The sequence below is a fragment of the Oryzias latipes genome, chromosome 7 (genome assembly GCF_002234675.1).
Source record: "Oryzias latipes chromosome 7, ASM223467v1".
In the NCBI taxonomy this organism is placed as follows: Eukaryota; Metazoa; Chordata; class Actinopteri; order Beloniformes; family Adrianichthyidae; genus Oryzias; species Oryzias latipes.
Window position 1 is genome coordinate 14,500,199 of NC_019865.2, and position 26,367 is coordinate 14,526,565.

A 26,367-nucleotide genomic window follows, 5' to 3' on the forward strand; every position below is an offset into this window, starting at 1 on the left:
CAGGCATGAACCCCTGCCAAAGTTCTACGAAAGCCTTCTTTGTCTAGGTTCTTACTTTAGCAAGCTACCCTGGGATGACATTTTTACAGTGACACCTGTCAGACAGACTCTAAAGCAAAACAAGCTGAGCTACTGTTTGTTTGGTTAGAAAATAAACCTCAAAACTGAGAAACCACAGTAAGGGTATGAACCACTGCAAGGGTTTCAGGAGTTCAACATTACAGTGTTAAGGAGAAGTGGCGGCAGTCGCTCAGCGTGATCCACTATGAGATTGGTTGTGAAGTGACTGATGATGATGACCTTTCTTTTGCCTGCAGTGTAGGGGTAGAATAATTTCCTTCACTTTATCAATTTATCTGTTTGTTGTTGTTTTTTCCCCTTTCATCAATTGATGAATGCAAATGAGGAGGCATCCAACATGCCTGCCTCACAGAGGCATCAGGAAGGGTGAGGTATCGGATTTTGCCTTAAGTCCTCATTTTAGCCTCATTTGTTTTTAGACAAAGCATAAAGATCAACCACTAAAATTGATTAGAATTTGTTTTCTTTGTTTTTTTTAATTCCCAATAAAAAAAATACGGGCTTAATAAATTAGTCTCCATGTTTTTGTTTTGGTTTTATTATGAGGCCAAACTTAAAAATCGAGGCCAAAAAGTGATTCTGTCCTCAATAAATCTAATAAAGTTACAGATGGCTTTTGCTTTTATTCTTAAAAAAATATGCTACTGCATAATAGCATACAGTGACCTTAGAAATTATTTCATAGTGCATCAAATTCTTTTGAATAGATAATAATGTGAATTTTTCAGCAGACATTTGCTGAGAATGTTCTCCTTTCAAAGGTTTGTGTTCAAGATTGTTCACATTTTCTATACTGCATGAAGCAAATCCCATACAATGGTTAATTTCAGTTTATCTGTGCGGCCTTGGTGACACAACCATAATATAACTGGCACACTCAGTTGATTACCATGGATTTTATTTTTGCAGATATAACAGGTGAAGCCAATGGTGGTAAATGAGCTGGAGAAATTATCAGTCTGGCCTCCACAGATGCAGCTGTTTTTCTGTCACTTTCACGTTGCAGGTTTTAGAAATCAGCTGTTGGCATTATCCACGCCTTTCACAATTCCTAGAGTATTTTTTTTTGTGTGTGTGTTTAGCCATTCAAAAACAAGGTCATTGTTCCAATTAACATGCCATTCAGAGAGCAGCCATTCACACAGGGCTGATGGCACCCTTTGAATCTGTGCTCCATGCTTTTATTTGTCATATACTCAGGAGATCATGGTTTGTTTAGTAGGAATTTAGCTCCTTTAGCAATGTTTGGATTATCAAGCTGCATTTCAGGATGATTAATGCCTGAATAATATTTGCTATTTTTGTTCTGGACTTGAGTTAGGTTGTTAAGCCAAAGTAAAACTCTAATCAAAAAATATATTTACATTTCTCCATCACCTAAGTATTTTAACATTTGATATCTGAGGTTTCAAACATTAAAATTTGAAAATTGTAGACCAATTAGCTAATGTGTTTTTCTTCTACTTTGCCTTGGTATGAGTTTTCTACATCCAGTAACATTTGGGGAGATCATTGATTCTTGGTCTATTCATCAAGAACCTTACACCAAGGAGATCACCTCCGTTTGACAGGCTGGCCAAAGAATGTCTGAGAGGACTTTAGGTGGATGGATGGTTGGTAGAGAGACTTTGAGAATCAATCTCTCACCCAGTTGAACTCCATGGAGCAAAGTACCATTGGCCTCTGAAAGATTTCCACTTCAGCTGGAGTTATATAACAAGTACTGTAAATTGTCATAAAGTATTATCGTTCAGATCTTCAACACATCGATTTTGGGACAAATTGAACTGACGGATTATCTTACACTTATTATTTGATGGAGATTGGAATACTTCATTAATGCATACTTGTTTTTTAAGTTTGGAGAGCTCCAATCTTAATAAGAGAATTTTTTTACAAGACAGAATTTATTTTTTTAGTGAAATAAACACAAAGCCCTTCACACAGCACACTGTTTCAAAGCTTCTGTTATCAGCAGGTAACATTACAAAGTAATCAGCCATCCTTGTCATTATGGTTAAGAAATGTGTTTAGGGGTTAGGTTTTTTTTTTATTGGGGACCACTCTACTGACAACATGGTGCAAACCTGAGCTGTGGTAGCTTTCCCAGGTTCTGAAATTTATTAATAACTTTGAATCAGAGAGAAGGAAATCACTGTTGAACAACATAACTTTATCAGTTTTTTTCCTGTGTCATTTCTTGAGAATTGCTTAAATAGCTTATTAAAACTGATGTTACAACTTGAGACTGTGATAGCCAAGGTACTAAACACAGTTTCATATCTGTGAAGACTCTCATTCGTTGTTTCATCACCTTTTATCAAAGAAGCTTTTGGAATTGAGAAAGCCACATGAATAAGAGGAGAAACTAAGTCCACATACTCATTTTTAAAAATTTATGTTAAAAAACACACTTTCACTGACTTAGGGAGGACATTGTATGTTATATATTCTAATGGGAAATCTCAATCTCCAACTGATCAGTGCAGATTGTTGCTATGGGCGAACTTCAGACCATGTCATCTTACTTCAAAATTCAACTAGTTGCCAAACAAAAGCAGTGGATATTTTAGTGCATATCCATATGGAGCTCAGTTTTCACATCAACTTTTCATCAGTGTTTTTTTACTGGTGTTTCCATGCATGTCAATAACTATTTTTCGAAAAATTATGTAAAATAATGCAAAATAACTTAATAAAATAAAAAAATGTGATCAATACCCATTGTTCTTTTTTGTTTCTTTACTATAGGAGCTAATTCAAATCCAAAAACTCTGTGATTTATGTTTATCCCCTTACGAAAATGTTCAGGACCATTATCCAGATTGAGCTATTCATTCAAATGAAAGTACTCCAGGTTCCAGGATTAGCAAAAATCAATGTTATCTAGTTTTATTAAAACAGTTGTTTCCTTTTTTTCCTCTTTTCGTTTATTTCTATCCAATATGCACAAGCATGCAACCTAGATATGTGGCACACAGATTAAACTCATAATACTGAAGGTACTGCCTTCCCTAGCATGTGATTTTAGCCCTTTAGGGAATTAAACCACCGCCAGGGACTGTCATACAAACAGAATCAGTTAAGCTATATCTGACTGACTCAAGGGAAGCTTCCCTGGAATTACGTGGGAGTTAGCCTGTAAAATGAAAAGCCAGCCCTGAATACTTGAAATGTCACTATTCTGTCTGTGTTTCTCACTGTGTCTTTTTCCTGTTTGATATCATAAAAATATGACACCATGATGCTGTAATTGAGGAAAATGAAAAGACTGAACAGAAATTAAACCAAATTGAAAAGTGTAATGTTTTTTTCGATCTGTAATAAATATAGATTACACTGAATTAAAAATAAAAAGGAATTAACACAGTGAAACTAAAGAATATACTTAACCATTTTACAAGTGGATTTGAAATAATCCCTCCTTTTTTTCAAATCCTTACCAATATCAGTTAATAGTTATAGAGTCACCAAACCATATGTTTAGCAGGAAAATGGTTAGATCAAAGGGAGTGTGTAACTATGGTAGACTCCACAGTGACCTATTTTTAGCATCATTTCCTAGTTTCATGTGTTTGACTCCTGCAGGGAGCAGTCTTTGGAGTGTTTATTTTGGGTAGTTGGACTAAATGGTGTAAAGTAATCCCACTTATTTACTCTCTGGATACTGTTGAATGTGAGAAGGTTTACCCTGTGGTGCAAATTTTAACAAATGTAAAAATGAATAAGATTCTATTACTTTTGAAGGTACCTTTCAGAAGCTCAAGTTGGTTTTATTCCTATCAAATCCTACAAAATGGATCTTCTACTTGGTCTTTTTTTTTAAACAATTAGAAAAATCTGCTGTTGTTTTTTTTGTTTTTGTTTTTTGACTGTTGACCATTGTCCTTGTTGATACTGGTCAGCGGTACAGTCTCGCTTTGTGTTATAACCGAAACACCAATAATTTATATGGGCATGCCTCATTTCCTCTCAGACCCATATGCCTGGAGGAAGTCCATGACCTGCTGCTAGGTATATCAGCATTGGGAGACACATGGTGTGAAAATGGACATTTGTGCTGATTGGAAATTAGGAAACAAGCGCACAAGACCCACATTAGTGGCAAGATAGGACCCACAGTAAAGCCCACATATGTGCTGGAACACATCTAAGTGTGGGAGGAGGGGAGGATGATGCAGAGATGAATTAAACCTCTCTGTGCACTATATCTCCTGAAAAATGCCCTCTCCCTGCTGCTTGTTTCCTCCTACTGTTTATCCACATTCTTTCTGTCTTAAAGTTATAGCTCCGTTCTGTTTTGAGAAAGCATTTTAAACACATTCACAGAGCCTGCAAGTACTTTACTCTGTTTTTTGTCTCTTTAATGTCCACAAAGTCAGCTTTAAATCTATGTCCCATCTCGCAAAGATGGTATCACCACAGACAGGCCAGCTTTGACTAAATGGAAATAACAAATTAACTGTGGAGAAGAAGGGAGTCTGCATCGGGCTGTCTGAAGGGAGCCCATTAAAGAGAGCTTGGAGATAAATATGATTAGCTTTTCATTCATTCTAATGGAAACAGCTTCTGAAAATGGGAGAAGGTGAAATGTTTCATAGTGATAGGCCCTTTCTACCATGATGGGAATGTTATTGCCTAATCTGGATAGATAGGCTTTTGAGGTTTTGGAACTAACAAATCCTGTTCTTTGTGAGCCTGTGTTTGTCAATGGGAGTGAACCACTGATTCATTGTGCATTTCTTTCTCTGATGTAAAGGCCACTTTCTATTGTGTGGTCTGGTGTTGGTTTGATTTGGCAAAGGTCTTTGATTAATTTGGTTTCAGTTTCATGTCTTCTGTAATTCCCACCCACTACATCCTAACATAATTGACTGTATTAAGTTTTATAGGATGTTTGTGAACGTACCATTTAGTGTTTTTGACAGATTTTGTCACTTTAATTGAGCATACAACAAAATTAACATGAATCCTTCTGTAAATTATTAGTAATTCCAGAATAGCTTTGCCATATCCCCCAACACAACACTGAATTATAGATAATTGTTGTTTTATGATATGGTATTTTGCTCAATTGTGAGAGATTCTTGCAATTACTTAGACATATGTAATTACAAAGGAGACCCAATATTCAGACTGTACATAGATTTTATGTGTTTAATGTTTTTGTGTTTAAAGCAACAGGGTGTGTTACTTTTGAATCAGATGATTAATGTTTTCAGCACTGTTTGTTTTTCCATTAACCCTTTAAAACCAGAGACATTACCTGCAACACCTAACTAACACGCCCCTTGACCCACTGTAAATCTTCAATCATTGACGCGATCACAGTAAATCCACTGATTTTGATACATAGAAAATTGTTTTTCATATATGCTTTGCATCGCATAGCAAGCGCACCGCAAAGCACCTTTACTGCGCTTCAGAATGAATGTCCCCCCAACCACGGCTGGATGAAGCTCGTCTGCTGGACTTTTATATATGTAGTTGTAGATTTAGATAAGTTAATTCTTCTCTAAGAGTTCTGGTAAATCGCCTGTCCGTCCTGGGGGAGGATCCCTCCTTCATGTGGGCACCCCTGAGGTTCCTTAGTTTCTTCCGGAATCTGTTTTTTTAGGAGTTTTTCCTTACCGCGAGGGGGGTCTAAGGGCAGGGATGCCAGTATAGCTTAGTCAGTTTGTTAGTTCATTTTAGTATTTTCCTATTGAACTCTTTGTATTCATGATCCTTTTGAGTTCATGTTTTACTTCGAAGCCCATCGAGACGACTGTTGTTGGTATTTTGGGCTATGCAAATAAAATTGAATTGAATTGAATTGAATTCAGAATCCGCTGCATTGATTGAGTAAACGGTTGAAGATTAGTCAAAAGAATGTAAACACTGGGGCTAAAACCCAGTTTTAAAGACCTACTCTGATGAAAATGATGTTTTTGGTGTTTTTAACATGTTCTTGGGGCATCTTCACATGATGGAGGACATATTTAGAAAAAAAATGAATCTTAAAATTGCATTTCTTATTATTGCTTTGTTCCAATCATTGCAAATCAGGAGCAAACACAAAAAGGCATTTGGAAAAAGATTGTAGTTGTGACGTAGATGCTACTTCTACAAGCTCTCTGCTTCGCTCCATTCTGATGCATCCACTTGCAGATAAATAGATCCATGTTCGTCTGTGTTTTCCTCATCTGAGCTAGTATCTGGCTAAACCCTACGGCTGGATAGTTATATTGCTCGCCACTTTTGTTGCTCTGGTAATGTTAGGTTGGGGTTGAGAGGGGCGAGCAATATTGGAACTATCTAGCCCTACAGTTTGGAGCCAGATACCATACATGTGTCGTTTCTAGGACATAGTTTTCGCCAATGTGCTGCTCACAACTCAGGGGCAGAAACTATGTCCTAGAAACTACACCGCTTTTTTGATTTTGGCCAGAAATGACATAATCATAATTGAAAGAGCACTGGGAACACTTTTGCAATCTATCAAAAGATGATCAGAGTGGGACTTTAAGGGTTAAAGAACATCCACATGAATCGATGTGTGTCAGTCCACTAAAATGACTGAAAAAAATAAATATAGAGAAATAATGCTTTTGTTTTGCTTTCTAAGTTAACTGCAGAAAAAAAACATTGGAGTACTTCAACTAGAATATAATCCTTTAAATAGTTTACTTTATGTTTCTACAACTGAAGTAGAAAACAGTGATGCATTATTCCGTGTCTAATGTATACACAAAGATCAACATTATGTAACATGACAGTAGACTTACTTTGAGTTATTCTTGGCAAGCCTGCTTAATGTTGCTGTTCTGTATCAGTACAGTAATTCGATAATCTTTTGAAACACCTGCATGACTTGTTGACTTTTAGAAGAAAATCTTTTTTTACGTGACTAAGAATTTTAAGAACTTGTTCAAAAATCCAGCAATATCTCACCTACAAACTGTGACTCATAAACAATGAGAACCTTCAAAAATGTTTAAGAAACTCCCTCATAAAAGTTGATCACAAATTTTTGCCAACAATTGTGACCCCTATATGTTATTCCCCTAACTTCTCTCTTCTTCCTCTTTCGGCCTCTCCCATCAGGGGTCGCCACAGCGAACAAGTCGCATGGTAAACTTGGCAATGTTTTATGCCGGATGCCCTTCCTGACGCAACCTTCTCAAGCCGGGCTTGGAACCGGCACAGAGGTAGAGAAGGGAACAGGGAGCAGCCCGGAGTCGAGCCCTGGTTTCACGGATGGAAGGCGCCGCAAACCAGCACGAGCTAAACCGGCTCCCCATTCCCCTAACTTCTCTAAAATTAAAAAAAAGTTCAGGCTGCATTTTCTGCACTTTCTAAACTATCCCTAAATATGATACTTTGAGAGTTAAATCAGCCATAACTTCTGTGTTATCTCTCAGGAAGATCCAGCTGAAATTTGCAAACTAATCCAAGATATATCATAACTTGTAATTTTAAGTTTAGTTTCAAATGCTGTGATATATATGATAAAACCTTTACAAGTCATGAAAAGGCAAGGCAAGTTTATTTGTATAGCACAATTCGTACAGAAAGTAATTCAAGGTGCTTCACAAAACAGAAAAATGCATTAAAATCACAATACATCATAGAAATAATCAACGTAAAATTAAACTGTAAAACAACTGCCTAAAGGACTAGAATTCTGCCAAGTCTGTAGGGATCCATGATTTACTTAGTGTTTTATGGGGCCACAGCCAAAAGTTATTACATTTTTCGTGTGGTTACTGTCCGTGTGAGTATATTAGCAAATAATGGTTTCATTATTTATGAGAGTCTTGAAAAAGTAAAAATTTTATATGAATAATTGCAAAAAACATTACCAAAAAATACTTGTTAAGCTTAGATTTTAACTATTGAAAAGAAAATATAGTTTTCATTGCATATTACACCACTTTTTAAATAGAACCTTTATTCTTTATTGTTTTTTTTAATGAACGCTACATTTCTACTGTACCTCTGTAGTTCTGTGTGTGTGTCTGATGTGTTACTTTTCCCACAAAACCTGTTCAGTTCTACTGTTTTGCATTGGTTCCTGCAGGAGTAAATGAGACGAGGCAAGGATGAGATATATTCTTTTTACAAAAATATCTATCTGTCCTTTTGGTTTTACACCTATGACTTTTACTTTCAGTTTGTTAGCGGAACCAAAGCCTTTCCATAAATCATAATTTCATTTTTCTGCACTTTCAAGAAAAGTTGTCATATAAAAAAGATTTTTATTGATCCTTTGCCTCTGGCTATATTCAAGTTTTTTATGTACTAAAATGAAAAAAAGATACATTTAAAGACAAGTTTGCTTTTAACTATGATGTACGGTGCCCATATATTTTATTAGATGTTTTTCACTGTTGATTGGGAAAATATTTTTCTTTTTCACAAATTACAGCTGATTAAAACATAGCATTGTCATATAGTCATATATGGTCATTTAACCTAAACTTGTTCTGGAGAAAACTGAGTAAAAATCATGTATGTGTATATATATTCATTCATTCATTCATTCAGTTTATCCCTTTCGGGGTCACGGGGCTGCCGTACCCTATCCTGACCACTAATGGGCGAAGGCAGGGGACACCCTGAACAGGTCGCCAGTTTGTCGCAGGGTAACACATATCAAAAACCCATGCACACTCATAATCACACCTAGGGCCATTTTAGAGTGACCAATTAACCTACGAAGCATGTTTTTGGACGGTGGGAGGAAGCCGGAGTCCCCGGAGAAAACGCACGCATGCACAGTGAAAACATGCAAACTCCACACAGAAAGGTCCCCCATACTGTATATATAATGCATTGTCTGTTTTGAGGTTTAAAAAAACCCACTGTTGACTTGCAAATATTTCAGACATAATTTGGATAAATGATATTTCAGAAATGTCCCTGGCCTTCACGTTCCCCTCTCTAAAGGTTAATAGTATCGGCTCTCAGTGAGTGAGTCATTGGACGTAACTGTGCCATTCACTGGCAGAGAGGCTTTGGCTGGAGCCTCTGTCTGTTTCTCTGGGGAAGAGAGAGTCAGGGGGTCAGGTTTAATTTTGCTGTAGATGGATATACACTTCCCCAGGAAACCTAAAAAGAAGATAAAAGCCCCGTAAAGAAAAAGTCAGTGTGCTGCAAATTGAAATGGTACCACAGGGTTGGGTGTGTGCCAACTTAAACAAGATGTTTTTACTAAATGTGCCCTCTCTTCTTCTTCCCTCTCAGATATGGAGACATGGTTCCTAAGACAATTGCAGGGAAGATCTTTGGGTCAATTTGCTCTCTGAGTGGAGTGCTGGTAATTGCCCTCCCAGTCCCTGTCATCGTCTCCAACTTTAGCCGCATCTATCACCAGAACCAGAGAGCTGACAAGCGGCGGGCGCAGAAGGTACAGGTGAACACAGTTTTATTTCTCTTCAGACGGGCCTTGGAGGGTTGGACCTGCAGACACCCAGCACAGCGGGGAGCTCTGACATCTCCCTGGCACAACAGGCTTCAGGTTTTCCATGAGAATGACGTGTGTAGTGTAAAATCACACTGTCCTCATCAATAGACTGATGTACAAACTAAAACCACGGGAAAGTCTACTTTCTGTTGCTTTTGCAGTCTACCTTCAAAGTTCTCCATTCACCTCCATGTCACATTTATTTTAAGACAACTTTAATGCTCTTTAAGCTCTGGGTTTGTGGTTCTATATGAGGCTCCATAGTACAGGCATTCAGAAAAACTTACATCACAAGAAAGGTCTAAAGTTTTTGTGCAGGATCTGGTAGACTATCGAGCTTTGATCTAGCTTTTTTCAGTCCAACTCAAGATTAAGTTGCTGCATTGGAAGTGAAGGGATCACTCTCACATGCTCATAGTTTCATGTGTCTCTGTTCAGATCAAAGGAGTTTAGGAATCTGCTCAGTAAGTAATGAATTCACAGACAGCTCAACCAGTAAAGAATCTTATCGGAAAAACTACATACCAGTTGGTTCCTCCTTAAATCTTCTGCAAGTTTATTTATATTTATTTATGTTAATAAATAACTGTCTACCAGATAGGCTTGTTTCAGTAACTTCTGAGCTCTCTTTGCTGTTTGACGAGCATCAGGAAAACTTTACTTCAGGACCGCAACTGTACTTCAAAGTGGAAAAGCCTAAAGCAAATAATGACTGTGATGTTCATGACTGACTTTGAAAATTCTAAGTCGTGGTGGGTGTATGTTCTGCAAGGGGACTTCTTTTCTCCTGTAAAAACCAGGCAGCTTAGTTTTTTGTTTTTTTTCCCAGCAACCCTGTGACCCTGGATAGGAATACGTAGGTGTTGAAATGGAAATGGCTGTTCACAATGGAGTCAAGTTATACTTTTGTATCACTTGACTGCAATGACTGTGGATTTTTATTTATTTATTTATTCTGATCCAGTGGTCCACATTGTGAGCTCCCAATTCATTGAGAAGCAGAGACCATGGCGTCATGGTTTTTCCACTGGCTCAAATGCCACAGTGGTGTCACTGTTCTATTCTGTGTTGTGACACAAGAGGGATGTGTATCGCTCATTATTTATTATTCAACTTATCCTGACTTTGGTGGCTGGCCTTTTGTTTCAAATTAACCTTATCTCTAAATGTAGACATAAATACATTTTGAATGAATTTTGCTAAAAGAAATTAAATTTATAATATTAATATAGTATTTTTTGTGTCTTCACCACTTAACAAATTTGACAAAATAGTTTTGCTTTATTTTAATTGTTTGGGCTCAAAAGTGACTTTTGTGGATACCCATTCTAACAATATTTTGATCCACTTTAGTAATCAGTATTCCAGTATTGATCATGCTGTGTGTATGCCAAGTATTGCATAAACATTTCTTCAGCAGTGTGCTGCCTTCCTAAGCATTACCTTAAGTGATATGTGTATTCTCCTCCATGAGCTTCAAGACTACCTCAAGCCTTATAGGTACAGTACAATGAAAGCTCCAAAAGGAGCACTCAGGAGAAATGCTAGCAAGTGGCCTGAAGTGTCTTACGTCAATACCTTTGCAGAGCTTTCTGCATGAACCCAGATGCCCTGAAGAGGACTCTCATGGCTTTCCTTCTACTATGAGCCCATGACTTTGGTAACGTTAGGCAATGGTCTACAAGAATATAAAAGCTGTATTTTTTTTCCCATTGGCTTAATGGTTAAACCTGTTTGGCAGGAGGAACCTGCCGAATATTGATAAAAGCATTACTGCTTCTATCATTCTATTATTTCCTAATGAAAAGCATAATATGGGCTATGGGGATTTTCCACCACCTGGAAACCCAATACCTACGAGTTAGACAGGTGTTTATCAATCTACATAAAGCTGCTGCTCTTTACAGGCCTGAAGAAAAGAAATCAAAAAATCAGTTTAATTTGGGTTATAACTTTAGAGTTGGTGAGTTACAAGGTCGTTGTGGATTAAATTCAGGTACATCCCATAAACACAGATGCTGGTTTTATTTGACATTTAACTTTTTTTGTATTTTGGTCAATTGTATTAATCCAGAGGATTTAAATCCTTCAAACCATGTTTTTTTTTTTTAACTTTCAGACGGCAACTTATTGTGAACCTGTGTGTAGATTTCATATTTTATGTATCAAAATTTTCAATGCCTTATAAATAACAATACATACACAAACAATATATATAGTTATTAAACAAAAATAAAACCCACCCAAAATCAAGTTTTCCACCCTAAATGAGTCAAACACTCTGTACTTTATAACAGTCTTTTTTGTCTACCAACCAACACGATAAAGTAAAAGTCGTCTGGCAATCACAATCAGGAGTTTTTCCCCTGATTCCGCATGCTTTCTCTGAGCGGGCGAACATACTGACACACATTTTTTTGACATTCACACCTTTCCTGCCAAGGCTTTTTTCACCTACGTATTTGTTCACCTCCTTTCTGCTCATCTTTCTCGGCTGCCTTCCTAGACTCTCTGGTGCACTCTCTCTCTTTCTCTGTGAGTAATACGGTCTATCTCTCAACATGTTCTTGAGCTGCAGTTTGAATTTCTTTAAAGTTCTGAAACGGTGACCTGGCTATAATGCCCAGTCTTAGATAACTATGACCTTGCCAGCCAAGTTTGACTCTGTTGTAACACAGCCAAGACTGTGAGGGAAAGAGGGATTCAAAGAGGATTGGAAAGTTCCTTGACATCAAATTAAGTTAAAAAGAATCTATGGTGGTATGAAAAAAAGGAGGAGAAGGGTGGTGCAAAGGTAAGCCAGAGGGAAGGACTGAGCCGAGGGTACAAGGAGAGCGCTAAGAGGGGTAAAGCTGGAGGCACAATGTGTGTCCTAATGCTTTGTTCTTTCCAAAAATAGCTGTCGCCCAGATGAGGTGCCGGCTTGAAGGAAGGTGTATGTCTGGCTGCTTGTGTGAATCCTCTAAGTGAGAATTCCCATCTGGATCTGTGTACATCAGTGTGTGCTTGTGTGTCCGCATTACTTCTGTTCGCTAATTCTTGACCTTGATATGCCCCACCTTCCTGTGTGTTCTCTGGGCCGCAGTGCGGTTTGGTGTCCCAAACATTAGCCAGTGTCAGACTCATTTCTTCGTCCTGACCAATTCACCTCTGAACCTTCTCAAGGTTGTCCTCATTAGTGAAATATTCCTTTCAACAAGTTGACTGTCTCTTTGGTTTGTCTCCATTGGATTCAGTGATTTGCTCTGACACCAGTATATCCAATGGATTGCTTTTCTACTTTCACAGCGCCATGACTAAAACACCTTGTCATTGCTGTCATGATAATATTCTATCTGAACAGTTTCATGCTCTCAGTATTGATGCCCAATAAGGCCCCAAGTGCTCAGGATGGTGATGCATTTGTAAAGGTATTGTTTAGCCTGTTTTGGACATCTATGTCGCACGTATCTAAATTGTATATCATTAGGGTTTTATTTTTTTGGTTGCTTTTTTTTTTCTAAAATCACAGTTCATTACCCAGAAAGGGCAACTAGGAGCTTCAGTAATGATGATAAACAGATCATTTTATCAATTTACAGTATGGTCATTCATTACAGATTTCTGGTTCACTTGAGTAATCTCTGTTTATGCATTTTTACCAAATTAATTGTCAGATTGGTGTTTCGTCATTGCCATTTAGCTTCTGCATAAAATCTATCAACTGTATTTAACCCACCTTTTTATAACCGTGTTTGACTCATTAATTAGGGCGGATTTGGCCTCTGAGACATAGATCGAGGGTATGCTGGATGCAGAATGCAGACACATTTTCCAGCTTCTGAACAACTGTCACATGATTATGGGGTGGGTTATGCCCCAAACATACATACATACATTAACCTAAATGTGGTCAAAAAAAAGTCTTGAAATTTGACATAAAGACTATCATATAAAGACTTCTGAGATTTTAATATGCCTTTAAACCCAGATGTGCTTAAGCATGACAGTTTTTGCCCCTTTATGTTTGAATTTGTTTCCAATTATATAACTTCTGTAGTGTAATTTTGCCAATTAAGGTGATGCTAAAGTAACTGGAGTCCTGAATTAATTGGTGTGTTGAAATTTAGCGACATACTGCTTGATTGGGTTACTTCAGTTCAACCACAGCAGAATAAGCAGTGCTATGAAATGTTTACCAACCTAAGGGACATATGACCTTCTGTGTCATTAAACCAACCATTTGCAACTGTCACTGGCCATTTACCCCAACAAAATGTTGTTTGCTCAGCCTTTATATTGGTTGTGTTTTACACAAGATCCATTTTTCCTGCGGTTATTTCTTAGGCCATGTTTAACTGAGGGTAAAATAGGCTAGTCTTTTTAGATTGCCTCATGCAGAGGAGTGCTGATGAGGCAGAAGTACGTAAAAAGGGACTTTTTAAAGGAAGAGATGTGGCATCAGTCGCCTTGTATTTTCTTACATTTTCCTCCATCTTTGTCCTATGACTGTTTTGATTTTCCACTCATCACACAAGCCTATCCTCCTTTTCTACCCCCACCCCACCCCTATCCACATCCATCTTCATTCAGGTCTAATTTTTAGCTGTGTGCTGGGCTCCCGTTACAATTAGCCATCCATCTGGGTGGTGGTGGTGGAAAGACAGCCCCTGATCTATATCAGTGCACAGAGGAAAGATACATGAGGATGCCACCAGTTGCTGCTTGCAGGAAGAAGGAAAAACAGCAAAGAAGTTGATACTTCTTCTTCCTCAGCCCTCCTGTAGTTTGCACCAAGGCAGCTTTGAACTCCAACACTAACACTGTCTTTACTTTAAAGTGAACTGAAGAAACTTAAGTTGCTCCATGAAGATTATTTGCATAAAGTTAATGTTATCCTCAGGAAGGTTTGATTGCATATTTGAAAGATGCAAACATTTAAAGATTTGAACAGAATAACAAAGGGGAAGTAACTAAAGATGATTAAAAGAGAGGGGGCAGGAATTAAGGTAAGATTAACTTTTAAATAGTAATCTCCCACCGTAGAAACCTGGATCAGTGGTCAAGTGTATAATATGTATCCAGGCACTGTGCAACTGCAACAGACTTCTTTTGCACAGTCACTGACTTGTGTTCTTGCACATAACAGTTAATACAGAGGGCATGGCTTGGTTTATTCTTATATTGAGCAAAGAGTGACATTAACTTAATTCATTTCTCCTTTTTGTAAATCTAGATATATATTCCTACTGGAGAGATAATACCTAATAAATGAAGGTTTTAAAATGATCTCAAATCAGATTAGGCCTATATAATACAAATTAACTCATTAAATCTGAACGCTTCTCATCTTGATATGCAAATCTGCTGGTGCAACGTTGATAAAATGCTCCTTGATAACAAGTAAAGACCCACTAAGAAAATGACGAAGCATAAATGTCTGCAATAATAACTGATTGTTGTCTCATTAGCATTATTTTTGTCATTTTTACAAGCAATATCTGGGAGATCCATTGCTGCCGTGTTGGGGGAAGCATGCTCTTTATACTGAGTCCTGCTCTGAATATAAGAGCAACTGCCTAAGAATTATCAACAACAAAAAATATCTGGTTGCAGGTCTATAGTAAATGCAATGTTTTGCCCTCTCTTATTTACAAAAAAGAAGTGAAAAAAGCAGAGATGACCTTTGGCAGAGTGGGCTTTGTCCTTTTAAGCAATCGATAAAGTTGTGTCCTGATTGTTGCTAGAAGTTGGATGGAAAAGGGAAGAGGAGGGATGTTGATGGGGTTCTCCACTGAGAATAGGGTCAAAAGAAACAACAAGAAAAGGGGCTTAAACTCACAAGTGCTGGAAGTGAGAGGTCTACATTTATCAATCAAGACTAGTTGATTTACGCTCCCTGCACATTTTTTATTCCCCAACAGTTTTAGTGTGAGGTTAGTGTGTTCACTGCATGTATGTGTAAGGCAAGAGTAAAAGGGGACTCAGTTTCTCAGAATCAATTTTGCTTTTGTTCAAACCTTGCTGTCTTCCTCCAAGGAAGATTTTCAAACAGTCCATTTTTCCAGGTTTCTCCTCATTTCCCCCCAGAACTACTGTTATTTGTCTCACTATCTCTTTTTTCCTTTTGTGTGTATGTGTGTTATCGAACTGCAACACCCCCAAAGCAAGTGGTTTGACTTATTTCCTCGCAGCACAACAGTCTTTCAGAATAAAGTCAGCTCTTAAGAAGACTGGCAGGTGCCAAACAAAATGAAACTCCTCCATGGTTATTTATGTGCGGCTGCAGAAGTGTACTCTCCCATCAGATGGTCTTTTTCTTTCACTTGTGTGGTTCCAAGACAGACCTGAGGCAGCGCCTGATGCTCTCATTGCTAAAATTGGTCCACTTTTCTCCTCAGATCCATAACCTGCGGTCTAGCTCCTGCTGTAACTCAAGCAGGAGTGCCAGATGTGTTTTATTTCATTTCTTTCTTTTCATAAATGCAAAAATGTACTTTAACAGAATGTTCTGTATGTGCACAAAGGAATGTGACATAGAGGTTTAGTGAAAAGGGACTTTTTTTTGTAATATTAGGATTTGTTGGCAGCAAAATCTGTATAAATATGAAAAATGGGAAATTCTAAAGATAAGGTTTCAAAAAGCTAAATCCCAAAACATAAAACTGGATTTTAATTATAAATATTGTATTTTATTGTTTGATCCACTACATTTTAAAATGTATGTTCTTACAATTTTCATGGCCAAAGATGTATAAAGTCGTGCATTTTTTGGCTTGTAGTGCTTTTGAAAACATTTTTGAAAGAACGAGGCGCTCCCAGTGAGCTCAGTGATAGAGTGGCAGCTGTGCAAAAAATCCAGTCACGCAATTTCTGTGCTACTAAATATTTTACAATCAGTTGTCAATGGAATTAGAAGAAGGTAGAAGCATTTGGGAATAAAAGTAACTCAGCCACAAAGAGGTAGGCCACATAAACTAACAGAGCAGGTCACTGGATGCTGAGGTACATAGTCTGCAGAGAATATCCAACTTCCTGCTAAGTCCATCACTACAGACCTCCAAACTTCATCTGGCCTTCAGATTATCTTATGAACAGTGCGTACTGAGCTCTTAGACATGGGTTTTTATGGCAGAGCAGCTGCATCCAAATCATCACCAAATGAATCCAGTGAACCGTGCTACCCCTGGACTCCATTGGAGTAGAGACATGTTCCCTGGAGAGATATACCATGATTCTCTGTCAAGCAGTCCGATGGACATGTTTGGTTCTGGCTAGGAGAACTATTCTTGTCTGTCTGCATAGTGGGAAGTTTGGTAAAGGGCGGAATAAGGTGTGGGGTTATTTTCAGGAGCCAGGCTTGACCTTTTAGCACCAGTAAAAAGAACTGTCCATATTTTAGTGTACAAAAGGTTTTGGGACTTTGTAGAGATCATCTCTTCCTGCTCTAGCAAGACTGCTTACCAGTGCTTAAATCAGGGTCTACACAGATATGGGTATGTTTGATGTGAATTAACTTGACTTGGGTGCACAGATTTCTGAATTAAACTTGATATAAAACCTTTGGAATAAATCAGAGGAACAACTACAAGGAAGGCCCTCTTGTCCTTCATCAGTGGCTGTCCTCACAAATGGGCTTCTTCCCTGTCATTCCCATTAAATCCTAAACCATGTGGAAGGTTTGGGAAAGCAATGAATTATGAATGAGATGTCAGTTAAATTCATATGCATGTGAAGGCAGATGAGCAAATACTTTTGACATCATAGTATACACTCAAACATGTGGTCTAACTCATACAGCATCAGTAAACACTACTATTCTGAATGGCTGACGCACCTGTGTGCAGTTTTCTTTGTTGGACATTTGAAAAATATCAATTTTATATCATAGCACAGTACATCACTGTACACGTTAAGGCACTTCTTTTGGAGGGCTTTTCCTGATCTTGTAGAGCATCATGGCTGCATGAACCAATCAAAATACAGTTTTCCTTAAAGGTGTTAACAGCAAGAAAACATGCCATAAGGAAATGCTGACCTCTGAAGTCAATTTCAGGTCATCTTTGATAGTAGGAGGTAGCATAAAAAAACAAATTTAAATACATTTCACATTTCTGTTCCGGGTCTGTTTCAGTTGGTGTGGTGCCGCCTCTCCACACACTCAGTCTATTGCTCATGAACTGTAACACAAGGTTGTTTACTTGCTGCCCAGCTGGTGCACTGCCCACCAGCTGACACCAATCAAACACAGAAACTGACATGGCCCTCTGGGTGAAAAAGAAAGAAGCAAAAGAACATTTTTCACTTTTTAGAAAAAAAAAATCATTTCTCATATTCACTGCTAAAAAGGCATTAACAAGAGATCCATGGCGTTCCCAGAGGGCTGAATCACAGTGAAATGTGATTTCAGTCTTTTTACATGGAGCAACACTAATATTTCACAAAGCTTGTAGCTTTTGCTAAATCCACCCAAAAAAATCTGACTACCGTTCTTTTTGATGGAACGTGGCATTTAAAATATCTAATTTCCACTTTTCAATTTCAATATGACATAAGTCAAAGTAAGATATTGGCTAGTACAAAAAAAAAAAGCTTAATCAGGAGAACTATAGACTGAAGCTCAGTACATAAAATCAAGAATAAAAAGTTAAACAAAAGGTATTTTTTTCAATGTATTCTCAGTAAAAGACCTTACATCATCCCTTCTCTATTAATATTTGTAGCATTTGCTTGAGGCAATGTGCAAATCTGGATGGAACATAAAACTTCAGAGTCAAGAGAGGGAAGCTTCTTTTCAGTTCCCATTTCAAAAAGCACAGAAATCTGCACACCAAATGAAATTGTCAAAGTCTGTGCAGAGCGTGGCCAATTGAGTTTGTTAATGCAAGCTTAGCAATTAATGGACCAAGTATACACACAAATTCAAATATGTCTGTTTCAGATACAAAATACTAAACAGTTATGGTGCTTCAAAAATGCAAAGAAATGTGCAAAAGATGTACAAAAAAGAAAATAAGGTGTACACGGCAGGTCCTGCTAAGTACAGTACGCACTACAAAAGAATTAGAGGTGTGTACTCTGTAGCTGAGTAGAAAATGTTCTGTTTTTCATCTGCAGTACAAGAGGCAGGCAGTGCCACAGCATGGATAGGTACATATACAAAGTGAAATTATACTGGAGAGGGTATTTTACACTGCTAATAAGGATGAATGTTTTGAAAAGAGCAAACTGGGTAGTTTCATTTTCAGTGTGCCAGATTGTCTTTTATTTTAAATAAACGCCTGCGGGAGGAAACTGCTTTCCATCTTTGTGGGATAAGTCTTTGTAGAGTGAAGCCTTATAATACATGGCAGAAGGAAGAGGATGTGTTGGATCTTCTTCAGTGCTGCTGGCCCCACAAAGGCTTTGTGCATAAATGTCCATAGAAGAGGGAATAAAGAATGTGATGATTCTTTCTGCTGTCCTTACAGTCCTCTGGGTAGCTCGTCTGTCCATGCTGATACAATTGCAGAACCACTTTGTGATTACATGGCTCTCTGGGGAATGAGATAGGTATCAGGGGGAGGGATGAAAATAACACTGAAAGGGCCACAGTGGTCAGACATTTTGTGCTTGAAGTTTTCTCCCCAGTCTGCTTTTGTCAGAAAGTCCAGATTCTGGTTGCAAAAAATGGGGTAGTGGCTCATCAGTTTACAGAAAACCTGCAAATATGGAACCCTCTTTTCTCAGAATACAAAGAACCAGGTTGAAACTGTAGCTTGAACTACCAAACATTAGATACTTTTTCTCTTCTGTTGGTTTACCTTCTCAAATGTTCACGAGAATTTAATTAATAATCATACTGAGATTATCAAGTCATACAAAACAAAAGAAAACAAGAGAATATTATTTTTCTGATGACAGAAGCTTCTACTTATTACAAAGAGTCTTTCTTGGTTTCACCAGATCCAAATTTTTACGGTTGCCAGATTCCATATGAAGTTCTGCCATTTTCACACAATGTCTTCATGTACAGGGAGGACAAAAAGCTAAAGAATTTTAAAAAATAAAGCATTTGTCAGTCAGCGATTCTGCAATTTCTCCTACTTAAAAAGAGGAGAGAGGTCATTAATGTGTATCATAGGTATATTTCAGTAGTAAGAGAAATAAAAGAAGTCTTTAAAAATTATGAAATGTCATTCTCTTTGTTTTTTACATTCTCTGTCACAGTTGAAGTGCACTTATGATGAACATCAGACCTCCTTTGCATTTTTAAGTGGGATAATTTGCAGAATTGATGACTGACAACCTGACACTCCACATAGTAGTTGTTGAATTTATCTTAGAAATGCTTCTTGCCCGTACAGTTTTAGGTTATATAACAGTATATATCCAGAATCCAGAGTCCAACATGTTCTTTATGCCTTAGTCACATACAGGGGTTAAGTGCACAGGTACCGTGGGTTTTTGGGGTGCCTGGGTCTGTGGAGGGCACCCCAAAGTACTTTAACATTCGCAATAATTTTGACATCGATAAGCAGTTACCTTCATTAGATGAGCATATACGATCAAAGAGCTAGGGTAATATCTCCATTTAAACTGTACGGAGGCATGTATTTGTAAATATGGTGTAGCAATCTTTTATGCGTTACACTAGCTTTACTTAAAGTTTGAAAGGAAGACATTTCTATTTGGCTACATAGTCTGCTGATCTATGTGCTTTTTTTCTAAGAATCTGTGTGAGAACGTAACAATGGAGACTCACGTCTAATTTTTGGGGATTACGGTGGTGCCCCTCTAACACAAGTGCAGGTGCAATAGTAGCAATAATCCACAAACAAGCATCTGTAAAGGCATATACCGTTCATCGTGATATGTCCTTAACAGCCCGACCCCCTTACCCATCTCTGCAATGCTCCAGTTCCAGGCTCATGTTTACACCGCATAGAGTTGTTTTTCTCAAGGCCTGTGGGAGAGCTGCACCGGCACAAATCTACATAGTGTGAAAGCACAGAAAGACTGAAGAAGACTTGTCAAGGGGAGCAAGAGGGGAGGTGAGATGATGATATGACAAAACAGTCCAATGCCAACAATTTCAATGAAGCTGCTATAGGTGCTAGTTTTTGTTTGCAGTCCTGTTATTCCGCCCTTTCTCACTTTAGACCACTAAATTACAGCATGGGCTATCTGCAGGTCAGCGACATTTCCATATGTTAAATAAAACCCCAGGAAGGGGCAGAGCTTGAATTATCATGTATTACCATATTTTTACTGATGCAGGAATTCCTGATGCTACTTCATAGGTTATGGTTTGTATGTAGATGTATGGAAATTTGGCAATGGAGATGGGGTTTAGATGCATGGGCAAATGGAAATAAGCAAATATTCATACACAATATCTGCTAACTCCCCTAAGTGGCACTTATGCCTTGCTCTAATCAGACTCCTATTATTTATGTGGCTTGAATTATTTGTTCTACTAGTTTCTTTAAAGACCTACTCCAATGGAAATTGTGTTTTTTTTTTGGGTTTTTAAAATGTTCTTGTGACCTTTTTTATGATGAAGGACATGTAGAAAGAAAATTAAGAGGAAAATTGCATTTTTGAGCATTTCTTTATTCAAATCGTTTGGAATCAGGAGCACACACAAAAAAATGCAATTGTAAAAAGTCTATAGTGGTGAGGTAGGTGCAACAGGTGGGGGGCTACAAGCTCCCCACTCCGCCCCATGGACTGCATTCACTTGCAGACCAATAGATCCATGTCAGTCTTTATTTTCCTCGTCCAAGCTGGCATCTGACTCAAAACTGTACAGCTGGATAGCTTCAACATTGCTTGCCATTTTTGTTGGACCAATAATGTTAGACTGGGGTTCGGAAGGGCTGGAGAGAGTGTAAACAATGAAATCATGGGAGGTTAAGGTCAGGCTTACCACCACCACCAGCCCACCAGCAACTCAGAAGAAAATTTCTAAACTGCTGTGCAGAAACTATGTCATAGAAAACGACACAGGTTTTTTGTTTTTTTTTTTGACTGAAAACTGCATCATAATTAAAAGACCCATGGAAAGGCTTTTACAAAAGAACAAAAGAAAAGAAGAAAAAATCAATTTAAACATAGAGAAACTGAAGTGACAGAAAACAGACTTTGCAGCAACACTATGATTAGAAAATGGTATGTCTTTAAAAAGTGACTTTCAGATGAAACTAACCTGTGGTTTCAGCTGCCAATGTGAATGATAGCTTTAAACAGACCAGCATTGTCATACAACATTACTATAAATATGTGTTGATGTCCAGTCAGACATGTTTCTGTGGTTCTTTCTGAATAGCAAAAATCATGACTCTGGTGTCTCTCCATTTTTGTCTTGCAATGTCTCTGCTGGTGAGTGGCTCAAAACACCAACTTTTACAATTTAAGACAAGAGATACTTTTATCACCATAATGAACTTTTCTAATAATTAACCATGTGTTAATAACCTCTTGGGATTTTTTTTAAACAAAAAAAAGCCCAAACAAACTGCCACAGGTTATGAATTTGGTCTTTTAAATTATGCAAATTGCATAATGAACCTTAGCTGATGGATTTATGCAGGATTTACCTGCTGCTTCAACTCATCTTTTAGCCTCAGGAATGTGTTATTTCACAGTCTCCATCCATCTATCATTCATAAGTATATCTGGAGATCAGAATGAATTTATCACCTAAGATCAGAGTGAATGCTTTAGCGCCCCATTCCTGATACGATCTATGAAACCACATCTAAGATATCGAGCACACTGAAACTGGAATCAAGTAGGCTACCCAGTCATTTAGGTAAAGGATGTGGCAGAAGCTATTACTAACTCTATTTTTTCATCTTTCTACATCTTTCATTTGCAGAAAGCACGTTTGGCCAGGATAAGACTGACAAAGACCGAAAGCTCGAGTGCCTTCCTTCACAGCAAGCGCAACGGCCTGTTCAACGAAGCTCTGGAGCTCACAGTAAGACACTCTCCTCATCTTTCAGTATGCCAGGAAAGCACAACACAAATCACAATTGTTTCACTTTTTTTAAATTGATGACACAAAAACTATAGTGGCTGCAAAGACATTTAACTTTTATATCCATCCCCTCATTATCCCTGCTTCGTGTCAGAGCAGCTAAGTGTGATCTCGTTTATTAGGCAGCACAGTTAATGTGAGCATCTCTGAGCCCAGCTGCCCAGCCGTGGAACAGGCTTGAGGCGATGCATCAAATGTAAACACAACTCAAGGATGTTTCTTTCTTTACCAAAATGTTGCAGCTCCCAAACAGTATACTGGCCTAGGGCCTGACACAGCACAAAAACAAGTGCTTCTTCCCCTCGTTCACTCAATCTCTGTGTTGCTTTATCTCTCCTAAGCAGCAGTGCTGAAGACACAATCAGATTGCTGCCAGTGAGACTCAAGCTATGGCTGAATAATGTAACACATTTATGGCAATGCCTGAAGTGACAGTAAACTTAGGAAAGATGCACTTTTTAATGTTCTCTTTTTATATAAGTATGTTTATTATTATTTTACCGATTATAAGAAAAGCATTCTGGGAGCTGCTTCCCTTTACAGGAAAAAACTTTTGAAGTTACTTAACAGGAAGTGTCCTATTACTTTGACTTATCTCCATAGTTTTTATAAAATATTAATATTTAAGTTTAAATCTACTAGATGAGAAAGACCAGTGGCATTTGTACCCATTCTTTGAGTATGTGTTCTTAAAAAATCACATTTTTACATTGCAAATTCTTAACCCCTTGACGAAAATATTCTTTAAACCCTTTTAGATCCAAAATTACCTTAATTCAGCATCTACAGAAAAACCCAAACAGAAGTGATTTTTTTATTTCATAGCTGGAAATAAATTCAAAGGCCAGAGTTAATATTGGCCAAATTTTTTGGGTTTGAATATTGAAAAAAATCTTTAACCAATCAAATAAAAAAGAAAAAGGTGATCTGAACGATAGAAAAAGTTGTTTACTAAAAAAAATTTGCATTCCCTTTAGCAAAAGTACTTTTGTCAAAAACTGATTTTATTCCCAACTTTGAGGCAATTAAAATCAGAGGATGGTAGACTTCTTGCTCTGAGTAATGTGGACTTAAAAACGGAACCAGTTGTCATAGAGAAATTACTCACCATCCTCCAGCTGGCATCTTTTCTAAAACGGGCTAATTAAAGGCAGCATTTTGACATTCACATATTTTTTGCCTTGTGGCTAAAAGGCTATCATTGTCTTAATAAATTCAAATGAAAAAATATGTATTTGAATGCAGGTGGAATACAATTTTGATGCAGCAAATACATTTAGATATTAATTAACATTTACTTTGTCAAATGTGAACAAACTTTAGACGATCACTATATAAAACACAATGTAAAGAAATTAGGTCTTCCACAAGTATGGATTTTATTTTGTAGGTGAGTTTTAGATTATCTAGACATCAGAACAGTACAATTAAGAAATTGTTTTGTTTTGTTTTCTTTAAAAAAATTCTCATTTTAAAGATTTGTCTTTTTTGACATATTCCAAATATTCAGCTTTTTAAATGTTTTTTTCAGAGTAGTAATATCCCTCTATCTGCCTCTTTTTCTGCTTGTTCTTTTCTGTTTTTTCTTTGTAATAGTCTTTATACATGACACCTTTCAGATCACTGATGTCACAAATTCCACTTTGCTTTTATATAAATTCAAATTTTCAGCACATGCAAATCTCTGCAGATCATGCGGATTAATATAGATATAAATAATAATTAGCAGGCAGGAAAGTCAAAAGTCTCATAATGAAATATTTAAACTTACAGCATTGCCATTCTGTATACCAATGTGACTTAGGGTGAAACAATCCAAGAGTCAGTGTCTACTTCTGGGTTGCTCTGGTTGCATGGTAGTGTCTTACACCACATCAGACAGATGGTTTTAATGCTGCTGCTGTGTCCAAGCTTAATAAAATCCTAATTGCTCTCCAACGTTTATTGGCATGGAGGCTTTATTCAAACAATATGCCCAGCATCACACAGAGTGACACAGTGTGTTTTGTCACCCGGCAGATCAGGCTGTTTCCACAAAACAGTATGGTGGCCACCTGGGTGGTGAACCGTGGCCGCCCCCAGACAGATTGCTGATTTAGGCAGCAGTCACATGTATGAGTGTTCTTGTGTATGGTGTTCATTCCGGAGAGGGACAAAAATAGCTCAGCCCTAAACACCTGCGTTCTACTGCTGCGTTAGCTACAGATAAGCAGCATGAGCACAGGTGAACAGAGGAGAAGCCAGTTATCACAGAAAGAATGCTCCCTCTCAGCAAAGAAGCCTCTGCCAACAACAGCAGCTACACACTTAAACAGAAAATTGCTGCTACAAATCTTCTAAAGAGGGCATTTGCTTCCCTCTTTGCGCTGCTGTGTAGCATGTGAGATGAGGGCAGGACTTTCTGGATTTTTTTTCTATAAACAGCTCAGCTGTGGACTTTGCTTGAGGAAACTGATGCAACTCATTGAAAGTCTACAAGTGAAACTCAGCTGCAACTTTGACAAGAGCATTTCAACACTGACCAGAGAAAAATCTTTCTAGGTTAATTTGATTCTGCTGAATGCCAGAAATGCAAAGACGTTGTTTGTGAGGCACCTTCTACCTCAGCTGCTTCTGCAGGTGCACTATGTGCTGATGCTGGGTTCTCACTGCAGTCTGCGCAGCTCCAAATCTCTGCTCGTCACCCTTTGCTAAGTGTCATCCCCCCTCTTTGACCTTTTTCTTGTCTAGGGGTTACTAAATAAAGGCCAGGGGTGCCAAAAAAAAGTTGCCTACCACAAACACAACAGCTGCCTTTGTGAAAATATTGCATAGGCATCTCTTTTTGTTTCTAAATAGATGTTTTCTTTTGCATCTAGAAATTTTCAAGGGTGTTACAGGAGAAACACTTATGCAATCATGTGACTAATAATACGCTATTACTGCAATATAAAATATACAACTATCAGAACCATATGGAAAATGGAAAATGTGTAATTATTGAGCTGCTTCTGGGGACTCAAGTTGTGAAAATTTCATAATTGAATTACAAGGAACTGTTACTGTTGAGTGACACTATTAAATGTTAACCGTGCTGGAGTTCTGCAGCAGCTCAGATGAAATGTATCTCTGGCTGACGGCTGGCTTTCTCAGTGCTAAATTATGAATACCAGTAAAACTTTCCCTGTCTGTTCTCCTTTTGTCTATTTCTCCAACTTAAGCAACTTCCATACAAGATGAGCCTTTCAGAACAGGTACTGAGACAGCAGCTGGCAGCACACCTGGCACATCACGTAAGCTTCTTTCTGAAGGAAAATGCAACGTAACACTAATTTGGTGCTTGTGTGCTTCTCGTTTTAGAGTTCCACCAAGGAGGAGCAACATTTAGGCAAGTCTTCATCTCTTTTAGAGAGCCAGCACCACCACCTGCTGCACTGTTTGGAGAAAACCACTGTGAGTGCACACAAACACCGTTGTTTTTGCCGGAAAAGGTTTACTGAGGGGATTTAAAGATTGGAACTCATGTTTTAGCCATAGTTGTCCAGGCACCCTCTCTTTTTTTCTTCTTTTTTTTTTGCAGTTGTAGTTTTACAGATAAACACGACAAGTCTCATCAGAGATTGCAGTGACAGGAAGTGATGTAAAACAGAAATTATTGTAAAGATCTGTCCAAAAAAAATCTCCTTTTATATTAACTAGAGTGTGTAATAAGCTAAGTCATCTTGACATTCGAATGACTCAAGGCTAGATTAGTGATGTGGGTGTTAAGATTTGTAAGTTTAATAATGTGCACTGGAACAGGCCCTTCGGAAGATCTGACATCTGCATTCATGTCTGGCTTTAAACTAAAGTCTTT

The 26,367-nt window shown here is 37.9% G+C and overlaps 1 protein-coding gene across 2 annotated transcripts in view; it reads left to right on the forward strand.

The window, feature by feature from the left end:
* The window catches only part of LOC101159502 (potassium voltage-gated channel subfamily D member 3), a 133,842-nt gene that overhangs the window by 102,015 nt on the left and 5,460 nt on the right, over nt 1–26,367 (forward strand). The window contains exons 3-6 of one of the 2 annotated variants that reach the window (XM_011477172.3): nt 9,310–9,478; nt 22,371–22,472; nt 25,733–25,765; nt 25,872–25,964. In XM_011477172.3, coding sequence (XP_011475474.1) covers nt 9,310–9,478; nt 22,371–22,472; nt 25,733–25,765; nt 25,872–25,964 — 397 coding nt within the window. The remainder of the gene's footprint in view (nt 1–9,309; nt 9,479–22,370; nt 22,473–25,732; nt 25,766–25,871; nt 25,965–26,367) is intronic. The other variant, XM_011477174.3, reaches the window with a different exon arrangement.